Source organism: Petaurus breviceps, unplaced genomic scaffold, assembly GCF_028583685.1.
Source record: "Petaurus breviceps papuanus isolate PSGF00001 unplaced genomic scaffold, PetGlider_PUasm1.0 191, whole genome shotgun sequence".
Lineage (NCBI taxonomy): Eukaryota > Metazoa > Chordata > Mammalia > Diprotodontia > Petauridae > Petaurus > Petaurus breviceps.
In genome coordinates, this window is record NW_027185811.1 from 1353069 (window position 1) to 1365046 (window position 11978).

The 11978-nt window shown below is 40.1% G+C and overlaps 1 protein-coding gene across 1 annotated transcript in view; it reads right to left on the reverse strand.

Moving 5' to 3' along the window:
• Nucleotides 1-9150: 9150 nt before the first annotated feature.
• The window catches only part of LOC138164637 (transmembrane protease serine 12-like), a 77056-nt gene continuing 74228 nt past the window's right edge, over nt 9151-11978 (reverse strand). The window contains exon 5 of the mRNA XM_069092553.1: nt 9151-9840. Within this exon, the coding sequence (XP_068948654.1) occupies nt 9577-9840 (264 nt within the window). The 3' untranslated portion in view covers nt 9151-9576. The remainder of the gene's footprint in view (nt 9841-11978) is intronic.

Consider the following 11978-nt stretch of genomic DNA (forward strand, 5'->3'; position numbering starts at 1 on the left):
AAAAACCCTGAGATATATATGCTTGAGGCTGCCTGATTTGGGTACATAACCCCTGGCAGTCGGCGGGTTCATTATGCTCCACTATTAAAACTTCATTTAAAATGATTAATAGTCTCACTCGCTGTCATTTCATGTTACAACAAATGAAACAAGAAACAATGATCTATAATAGATGATTTAGAGCATTTTTATGACTATCAATTGTTTTAATTTCTTCACTGAAAAACTGCCTGTTCATATCCTTTGATCATTTATCAATCAAGGAATGACATGTAGATTTTGCAAAATTCTTTATATATTTGAGATATGAGATCTTTAAGAAAACTGTCTATAAATTTTTTTTCACCACTTTTCTTGCTTTCCTTCTGATCTTGGCTATATTTATTGATGCAAAACCTTTTTAATGTAATCAAAATTATCCATTTTACACCTCACTCTGCTCTCTATCTCTTATATATTCATAAATTGTTCACCTATCCATAAGTCTAATAAGTAATATGTCCCATGTTCTTCAAATTTTCTTGTAACATCTCTCTTTATATCTACGTCATGTATCCATTTTGACCCTATCTTGGTAAATGGTGTAAGATATTAATCCATGCTGAATTTCTGCCATGCTGCTTTCTAGTTTTTCCAACATTTTTTACCAAATAATGAATGCTTATCCCAAAACTTTAAGTCTCAACTAAAATTCCATTTTCTACAGGAAGCATTTCCCAATCCCTCTTTTAATTAGTTCCTATTTTTCCTGTATATAGCTTCTACATATTTATTTGCTTGTTGTCTCCCCTCACTAGATCATAAATACTATGAGGGCAGGGACTATCTAGCACTTAGCATAATTACCTGGCACATAATAGGAGCTTAATAAATGCTCATTCATTGCCTGGCACAACAACTAGCCTATTTTCTAGTTTAGTGGTAATATTTTAGCCCCCTTCCTCTACTGTTTTATGGAGTTTATATTAAACAAAAAAAAATTAGGAATATAATCACAATTGCTCAGAGACCTTAAGTAGGAAAATTTCTAATATTTAAGCAGAGGCATGACTCTCTGCCTTAAGTATACGTTCATTTATATTTATTGTTGAGGCAAAATTCAGGTTACCAGAAACATTTAGATAAAGCCCTCACCATGCTAAGGTTATCTGTTAGTGGACAGGTATCAAGAAAGGAAGCTAGACCTTTTCACAGAACTCTCCTTAGTCCTTGAAGAAGTAGAGAAAGTCTGTGGCTTCAGGTTATGTCTTCTGTTCCAATATGCTGGTAGGAACAATGGTCTTCCTAAATCTCTCTCTTTTCTAGCACAGCTCAGTTTTGCCTTATCTTTCCCCTTCTTCTCAGTACTCCCAGTTTCTGCTTGGTAAGTCTTGGGAGTAAGAAGGCTAAGTTTATTGTTGCTGCTGTTCCAGTGTGGGAGTCCTTCCCACTTCCAATGAGTTTATCTCTCCCAGATTGTGTTTCTCTTGAAGAATTCCAGTGTATGACTCAACTTCTCCTTCTAGCTTGAAGATTCTGACAGTCCCAGATTACCTCTCTGGGCCAATTTCTTTGAATTGACCTTGGCTTATATCCCCTTTTTGTATCCCCAGCATAGTGCCTGGCACATAATAGATGCTTAATAAATATTTGATTGATTGATTGAATGAATAAATGCTTATGCAATGTTATCTGCATATTAATGCAGGTGTTAATTATTGCATGTTTAAATATGCTTTTATTTTTCTAGTTATACTCATTTGCTTTGTATTGATATTGCTTTGTATTATAGCTACATCAATTTGTTAACTTTGCCTAATTTTGCTATTAGCTTACTGTGCATACATTTTGCTGTTTTGATTTTTTTGTAGATAAATATTATTACTTAAGTTTATTTGCTACCATGCATATTTGCTTTTGTTTTATGGATATGTATGCACTAAAATCTTTTTATATTTTACAAGGTTAATGGTAGAGGATAAGAATCACAAAGAACAGTCAAGGCAGCCAGGGACCACTAGTGCAAACCCAACTAGTTGAACCCATGTACCATATTGGGGTAGAAAGTAGGGGGCAAAGGGCCCCACCATTGCCATTCTGCCACTACCTGACTACAACTACATCTTGTCTTCTTGAAAGCTGCCTGCAAGAGCCACCAGGAGCCAGGAATGGCTTCTTTTTCAATCAGATGTGGCACCCGGTGTCGAGTTTTTCTTACTCAGCAGCCAATCAGGGGAACTCAGAGCAGATATGAGGAGTCATAGCTAGTCAAAAGTGTGCAGAAGCAATCTGAATACACTCAAGTTTCTATGAGATCCCCTGGGGGCAGGCAGAGAATATTCCATGGAAATCTGGAATCTTGCTGGGGCTAGACTCTCACTGCACTAGAGCTGGATATCATAAGCCATAGTTTTCCTATCACTGGCTGGTGTCCACCACAACACACAGGATAGTAACCAGCCACTCCAAAAGATTTGGGTCAATCATACCAGGGGTTGGGTTCCCCTTTCTGTCCATGGTCATCCTCTTCAATGCATGAAATTCTTCCTGCTACACCACTTAGCTCCCATTGAGGAATACAGGAGTTTTTACATCTTAGATCCACAAGGCTGCCGCCAAGACTAGGACTGTCTGGCTCAGGATTGCCCAACTATGTTCAGGAAAAGACGCAAGCAACAAACCCAGAGACTCTTCTAGATGAGTATATGTGCTCTACTTCCTATGTAAAAGCAGTGGCCATGTTTGCCAGAGTTGGCAAGGCTGCCTGGGGCCCGAGCTCTATGGGGCCCCTCACTAGAAGTCCTAGAAACAAAGAGAAAATCTTCATTTTGTAGCTTCATAGTTCAGGGATGAAAATACAGCACCTTTGCCTGTCCTCAGATAATTAAACATGAGTTCTATCAGCACACCTGCCCATAGCCCCAATTTCAGAAATGGCTCTGGGCTCCTGGCAAGAATTAAGCATTATCCTTTCAAGTGCCTCTCCCGATGGCTTGCATTTGAAGAATTACAACAAAGTCCATGTGACAAAATTCTGATTGGCTTCTCAAATGCCCAAACAAACAACCCTCAGACCCAATTTCCATTTCCCCCATTCCCCCCCCCAAATAATAAAACTTCAGCATAGTTTTATTTTTTCAGAGATATGCTTTGGTTTGCATTCTCTTGCTATTGAGTTCCTCAAGCTACTCCTCAATGGCTGGCTTTATAGGACTAAGGACTATTTGTTCAGTTATATTGTCACTTCCAAAAAAAAGCCACTTTCTCCATTTACTTACAAAGAGGGCTCTCTTAAAACTGGAGGGGCATCTTTGAATAGATCTCTCCCAAGGTAATTGGGTGATGAAGATTATTAGCAATACCAGTGTCCAGTCCCAGCTGGGGCAGAGCAAAAAATTCCATCCTTTCAGGCTTCTTTGAAGATAAACGGAATTCTCAGAATATTTTCTAGTAGCATGTTGAAGAAGTTTAAATTACTGGGCTAGAAGGCCAGGGACACCACATAGCTGATGGACAAACTTTACTACATTTATCTTCAAGGTACAATTCTTTTTATTTTTTCTTTTCTTGACACAGATCATCTTCCTGTCGGTCTTTCCTTGCTGAATGGCCATGGGCATTTTATTAACTAATCTTCCAGAGGTAGGAGATCCCTCATAGTCCCCAAAAGCATCATCGGAAGCATAAAGGCTGGTCTGGGATACTTTCCTGTGCGCTGCCTGTCCCCTATGCCAGGTGTTCTGGGCCAGGCCTAATTTAGGTGAGTATTGTAAGCTTAGGTTCAATAATGACAATCATTGGTCATTCAACAGTTAAGAAAAGGAGATTTACTGTTAGTAGTTAGTAGTAGCAGGAAAAGGGTATTCAACAAAGATAGGAACCAAAGATGCCTTGAGTTGATTCAACTAAGCAAAATTCCCTTACTAATTTGTCCATTGTGGTCTTCCAAGAATCAGAGAATATGCCCAGAGTTTCTGGTATCTATTTTGTTCTCAGGAGGCCAAGAAGTGATGTCAACAGCTTAAGTCTTTAGTTCCCTTAGACAGCTCAGTCTTAAGGATGGTCTCAATATTAGGATATTATTAGGTTAGGTTATGGTTCCTAAGAGAACCTTGATATTTGGTGACTTCAATCAAGAAAAGGTATGAGAGAAAAGGAAAATATAATTCTGAATTAAGAAGTGAGCACTGGCCCTGGAGTCAGGAGGACCTGAGTTCAAATCAGCAACTTAACACACAAAATAAACTAGCCGTGTGACCTTGGGCAAGTCACTTAACCCCAATTGCTCTAAAAAAAAAAAGGAAGTGAAGTGACCAGAGATTTGTAGATGACTACTCAGAACTTTCATGCTTACATATTAAGAATAATTTCTTTGAGAAAATAACTGGAAAGTATTAGGCATATTGAGCATTGAATAACTTTACAAAAATTTGATTACATTTTAATACACAGTAAATAACTGGTTTATTGATATAGGAATCATTTCTGAATTGGTTGTCTGTGTAAACAGACCATAAACTACTCAGCACAAAAGTTAAAGTCAACACCAAATTAGGATAGAACTGAGAAGACACTGCTTGCAATTTTTATAGTTACAACCTATTCAAATGAGCAGCTGACTCTGAAAACTTGGAAATGGATAAAAGTAGAGACACTAACAATGTCTTAGAGAAATTTAACATATATAAAACAGACATCAAAATGGGGAAGCCAAAACAACCTCAGTTATTACAAACTTAATCAACTTGACACCAGAGAGACATGGTGGCAAAGGAAATTGCTGTTTATTATAAATTTTTTTGTAGCTCTCTTCTCAGAGACTAGTGGGCATGTTGGCAATCTGGGATCCAAAAAGACACAGACTAGGTTAAACTTCCACATTCACACTTGCTTTGGAAAATGTGAGTAAATTCTATCCCTAGGGGAAGAGAGAGATTTAGAGAGCCAGGACAGCAAACCAGCAGGGATATATAAACTGAACTTTTCCATCATGAGATTGAGCTATATGCTAGCCAACACACAGCTCCATGATCCCAGTAGCAAAGAAAACTGAATAGCCAGAGATACTCTACTGAAAGGGGAAATAAGACAAAGCCAGACAGCACCCATTTGACCTTGAAGAGCAAGGACTTTTGGGTGAGATTAACCAAAGATTCCCTCTCTGTGCCCTTGTGGGACTGGAGACCCATTCTCCTTTAATCTGCTTATCTACCATCTTTCTTTGGCCCATTATCCAAAGACTGTAGGATAAAAGGGGAGTTAGTCTTTCTGTTTCTCCTTTCCCTCCCTGCTTTTGACTGCAGACTGCATACCCGAGCTTAGAATTGTTAGCTCTTTAAGCAGTATTATTTTGTTTCCTTAGTATGCATGTGACAATATATTAAAATCCAGATAGTTGTTCAAGTCTGTGCCAATTCAATTTTCTTGAATGATATGGTATGAATAGAAAAGCAGAGAGAATTAAACCCTAAAAGGAAGCAAATTTAGATTATTGAGGACTTATAAATCCAGATTGAAGCTGGCAGAGCAATCTGACTGGAGCTTCACAAGTCACATATTTCACTGAGATGAGAGTGCATTGGAGGGAGAAAAAGATCAATTCAGGAGAAGGGAAGAGACAGAGACAGATTCCCTATAGTCAGAAAAAAAAAAAAAGAACCACAGAATAAATTACTTGAGCAAGCCCTAGTGGTAAAGGTAGTCATTCTGGGTTGTAATGGGAATGCAGATTTGGAAGATCTTCCCTGCCCCTAGGCTAAAGTGCACCTGAAGCCTGGGGTGGGAGGCTTGTTTTTCAGTAGATACTTCTTAATTGGCCAGTGAGTCAATAAGGTTGTTACATTCTCTGAGCCAGGAGAAGGCTATATAAGCCCTGATGTGAGGCTTTGTTTTGGGGGCTCACTTTGAGAAGTGTTCTGTGATTTGATATGGATTCTGGGAAGCTGTTGTCTGGACACGCTTTGAAAAAACCCAGATGTTGAAACCCAGATGTTGACTGGATATGGATGTAATGGTTGGACAGTTTGAAATCTGTCTACTAGATCTGTTTCTGTCTTGATAATTCTGTCTGTGTACTTTGAAGTTCGGGGTGCCGACCTTTTCCCCTGAACAAGGTAAACGATATATGTTTGACTGATTAAAGTAAGCTTGTTAACACATTTTATGTTGCTTTCCTTTAACAAAGCAGATCCAAGAGCTTGTGCTGGCAGCAAACCCTGAGGACGCTTGGGGTGCTTGCTGCCACAGAATGGCATCACGAACAGGATCTGCAGAGTAAAAGGAAAGTATGGGGACTGGGATAATTGTTTGTTTCCCAGTTGTGGTAGCTGTGACTCTGTGGAGCCATGGACCAGGAGAGAAGAATGGCCTGCCTGCGGACTTCGCTGAGCTGAGAGCAGGAATGGTGAGCTGCCTGCATCGGGACCTGGGCAGAAGCCAGGAGTGGCTGCCGCCTGTGGGAGGAGAAGGAACCCAGGAGTTTGGAATTCAGCCACAGGAAAAGATAAGAACTGAGCAGCAAAGCAGGGGCACTGAATGTGTTTCCTTGCTGCATACCACAGTTTGGGACCCAGGGGGAGGATGGACTCGTGACTATGGTGAGTGGGATGAAGTGCCGTGGACCCCCAAGGACCCCACCTTGTTGGTTTTGTGGCCCAGCCCCCTCTCTGTACTTGGAAGCAGGGGCTGGAGCTGTGTGAGGGGAAGGACACTCCCCTCCCCCCAAGAGAAATTTTATTTGGACTCTTGTTTTGAATTGAAGTGGTAATGCAATGTACTTTGTGTTTAAGGCCCAGGGGCTACTTTGGTAACTTTAGTTCTGTATCTTGATAATGTGACCTAAAAGATGTTTGGTGCTAATTCAAAAGTAAATTGACTGTGCTATGGGCATGAAAGATCTTGGGGCCCAATGTAATGGGAATGTAAATTTAAAGATCTTCCCTGCCCCTAGGCTAAAGTGCACCTGGAGCCTGGGGTAGGAGGTTTGTTTTTCAGTAGATACTTCTTGATTGGCCAGTGAGTCAATAAGGTTGTTACATTCTCTGAGCCAGAAGAAGGCTATATAAGCCCTGATGTGTAGCTTTGTTTTGGGGCTCACTTTTGAGAAGTGTTCTGTGATTTGATGAAACTCTGGGCTAGCCATTGTCCAGAGCCCCCTGACTTTGAAACCCAGATGTTGACTGGGTATGGATGTAATGGTTGGACAGTTTGAAATCTGATGGGGGAGGGGGAAGGGCTTTGGGCGGTGCCATGGTTGCTTTGAATGAATATGTATAAGTTTGATGGGGTGATCTCCATATAAGGCCATGGGGGTGATCACCATATAAGGCCATAAATGTAAAACTGCGATGTGATTGGCTCGGATTCGCTATATATTTTCTTGTGTGAGAGGGCGCTCTCTCTCTCTCCGCCATGTAACTGTTGAAGAATAAACCACCCCGCTTCACTCCTCCGCCTTCTGTCTGGTGTTTTTTCCCCGTGAAGGGGCCGGTGACGACCGAAGACCCGGGATGGGTAAGTGAGAGGGCCGTGGGGCTAGTCGTCTAGATCTGTTGCGAGGGTAAACGCCCGCAACAGAAATCTGTCTACTAGATCTGTTTCTGTCTTGATAATTCTGTCTGTGTACTTTGAAGTTCGGGGTGCCGACCTTTTCCCCTGAACAAGGTAAAAGATATATGTTTGACTGATTAAAGTAAGCTTGTTAACCCATTTTGAGTTGCTTTCCTTTAACAAAGCAGATCCAAGAACCTGTGCTGGCAGCAAACCCTGAGGACACTTGGGTGCTTGCTGCCACATGGGTTCAAAAAGGAAAGTCATCCTCCTGAAGGAGACTGACCTGCTAAGAAAGCACCTCCACCCTGTAAAGCAGAGTAACAGCAAGTACCCTAGCATACCCAGGATGGCTACTAGCACAGGTTCTTTGATCTGCTTTACTAAAGGAAAGCAACTTTAAAGGGGTCAATAATCTTTAATTGTGTGTGTGTGTGTGTGTGTGTGTGTGTGTGTGTAAAATTCACTTAGCCCAGGGGGAAAAGTTAGCACCCTGAACTTCAGAAAATACAAACAGAAATTACAAGCAGAAAAAAAATACAAACAGGGAAAATAACACTTCAACAGACCAACAGACAGGGCTTCTAGCTGTCTGACCATTACATACATACCCAGTTAGTTACCAGAGAGAGAAGCACCAACATCTGTGTTTTCAGAGCTAAGGGGCTCAGCAGTACCCAGAGTCTCATCTGGCCAAATCACACAACTCCTCCCATAAGTGAGCCTCAAAGCAAAACCTCACCTCAGAGTATATATACCTTTCTTCAGGGTCAGAGGATATCACAACCTGCATGACCCACTGCCTAATTACAAAGTAACAAAAGGTGTGGGCCTTCCTGAAAAACAAGCGGTCCCTCCAAATCAATCCCCTCCTGTTAGGTTCCACTGGAGGCCCATTAAGGGGCAGGGAAGGATCAGCTAGGTGGTGCAGTGAATAGAGCACTGGCCTTGGAGTCAGGAGAACCTGAGTTCAATTCTGGCCTCAGATACTTAACACTTACTATCTATGTGACCATGGTCAAGTCACTTAGCCCCAATTGCCCTGGCTCCCCCCCTCCAAAAAGACAAAAAACAAAACAAAAAATGGGGAGGACAGGGAAGATCTTCAAATTCCCTTACCATTACAAGCAGGCATTATTAACCCTATGTTTTTATGTTCCAGCCTATACCACTGAGGAGGCACACCAAGTTCCCACTCTGGGCCTCTGGACTTCTAATTGGTGAGCATTCTAGTCCAGACCTAGTCCCACCCTCTACTTCCTGGCCATCTTCATGACATGCTGCCCCAAGCATACCCTTCACACACACAGACACACACACACACAGACACACACACACACAGACACACACACACACACTCCCGCTCTAGATGAAAACAGTAATCAAATCAATATTACCAAAACACTCCTCTCTGTCCTCAACTCCACTCCCCTATATATGTTGATTCCTCTTTTAGAATGTGAGCTCCTTGAGAGCAGGAACTTTCTTATTTTCTTATACTTGTAACCTCAGTAGGCAGTTCTCAGTAGTATATGCCAATAGTTGACATATAGTAGACATTTAATAAATGCCTTTTCATTTATTTATTTTAGAGAACACAAAACTATAGCTCAGAGAGATTATGACTTACTTGTTCATAATCACAGAGCTTTTTCGGAAGCTGAATTTGATTGGCTTCAAGTTTACCACTCTATCCATTATACCACACTGGATTTAATAAATAGCCAACTATCATTTATGTTTGAGTTCCTTTTATTTATATAAATAAATGCATAATAAAGTATACCTAAGTGTATATTTGCTTATAAGCCCTGAGAAAAGTACCCCAAATATGAAGTATGTTATAACATAAAGGATTGTCCAGGGAAAAGTCTATGGTTCCATATCTAATTTAAAACCACATATCCAAAGCATCATAACCCTTTTATATCAGCAAGAAATGTTGATGTGACAACTTCAAAGAGGTCAGTTTACTCATAAAAGATTAATTAGCATTTTGGGCAATATGAGTATATGAAAAAGGGCAAGTTACAAAAAGAAGTTATGGTCTTAGTGCCAATTTATGCAGCCACTTAGTAAACTGAAAAAAACTACAATAAGAAGGATCTGCCCCTGTCCAATATTCGTCTTATTTCTGTCTTCAGCAGCTGCCTGAAGCACTTGGTTTATCACCCATGTTTTGAAGAATTGCACCTGGACATAAACACCAGGGTAATTTTTTCTGCCACAACCATATCCAAAACTGGTAATTCCCATTAAGTAAAATTTGCCGTCATCTGGAAGGTAACACATTAAAGGCCCACCACTGTCACCCTATAGAAACAAATACAAACAGACATAAAACAACAATAGTTATTTCAGTATCCTTTACGCTACAAAATAAAAAAGTAACTTCAGTTAACAGTGAAGATATCTTCCCTCATGGAGTAGAGGCTAGAGAGCCATGTGCTTATATCTATTTTTTCTATCAATAATTTATACACATTTTGACTATATAGATATTATATATTTTTAATTTACCCTCAGCCTCTAATATTCTTTTTTTTTTTAAGCAATTGGGGTTAAGTAACTTGCTCAAGGATACACGGCCAGTTATTTCTGGGTGTGGTGCTGAGTGTCTGAGCCCGGGATTCAATCTCCAGGTCGTCCCAACACTGGAGCCGGTACTCTTACTCGCTGAGCCACCTGGCTGCCCCTACCCTCAGCCTCTAAATGTATGTGTCTATTAAATTCAATTCTCCCACCCACCTTCAATCTGTGTTGACACTAGGAGACTTTAAACCTTGATTGAGTTATAGATAAGTTTTCCATCATGTCTTTGGTTAAAAACACCTAAAGTTAGATAATTTGGTTAACTGATTAGACCTAGTCATCTAATAGCACTACAAAAATGAGAGAAAAAAAATCCTTTGCATTCATTTTTTTTCAATTAGTTGACAGAAGAAGGAACTGTAACTTGGGTAACTGTCAGTGCCAAGAGAAGGGTAGGCTTACCTGGAAGGCAACTGTCCTAAAGAAGTACACCCTATGATACCATGAGTTTTCAAACTACTTAAGGGAGAGGAGGCATACCTAGGATGATGTAATCATCACTAACAAGGGGGTGAAGAGACAGTAGAGAAAGCAAGCCCACACGTTATTGGTGCCTCTAACTTTCCCACCCTAGAGCAAAGACCCAGACGTCCCTAATTGCCCTAGTTATTATAACTTTGGGATATTATACATAATAGGCATTTAATAAATGTATGTTCAAATTGCATGGGTGAAAAAAAGATTATGGAGTGCTTCCAATTGAAATATTATTTATACTGCTTATTATCATTAGAAGACATGACTATGGAGAGCCTTCTGGTTATTTACCTCAGTAAAACATAACTAGCAATGTAAAGCTGATGCAAATATATACACACACACACACACACACACACACACACACATATATATATATATATAATAACAAGATGGGGCATTCAAAAGCCAAATAAAAGTTATTTTAGAATTTTGTCTTTCTGTTAGATTTAGCTGCATTGCATGACTTAGTATCTAGGAGTTGGAGATTTAAATAAATTGACATCATGCCAATTGAATGCTAACACTCTTTAGGTTAGCAGCTTAGGGAATAGTTGAAATGGATTTAAAAACAGTTTTCTCAAGGAAATCTATTTTTTATGCAATTTAAAAAGGGAACTACAGAGAACTACTTCATCTAGAGACTTTTTCATCCAGAATTAAATTTGTAGATTTGAAGAGGCAACTTTGCTTTCTCCTGGTGGCATTTATTTTATTTTGCTTTTTTTTTGGGGGGGGGAGGGCAATTGGGGTTAAGTGACTTGCCCAAAGTCACATGACTAGCAAGTGTGTCAAGTGTCTGAGGCCATATTTGAACTCAGGTCCTCCTGATTTCAGAGATGGTGCTCTATTCACTGCACCACCTAGCCACCCCATCCTGAGGGCATTTTAACCAATCAATCAAGTACTTTGTTTGGTGCTGGAAATGCAAAAACAAAAATGAAACTGTCTCTCCCTCTCAAGGAGCTTACATTCTATTGGGGGAGTTATGTGCTTAAATAAGTATATACAAAATAGATTCAAGGTAAATTTTTTTGTGGAGAGAGGACTAGTGATTGAAGGAACCAGGAAAGCTTACAAGCCTTCTACGGTGTTACTTGAGCAGTTTTGAATTAAAAAAAAAAAAAACAGGGAATGTAAGAGATGAAAGTGGATTCATTTCTGGAATGACAGATAACCAGTGAAAAGGTGCAAAGAAAGGAGATGGAGTGTTGTGTGTGAGGAAGAGCAAGAAAGTCAGTTTAGACAAACTATAATGTGAAGCAAGAGGGACAATGTACAATGAGATTATCGCCAGGCTGTAAAGGATTTTAAAAATTGAGTGAGTGAGTGAGAGTGTGTGTGTGTGTGTGTGTGTGTGTGTGTGTGTGTGTGTGTGTGTG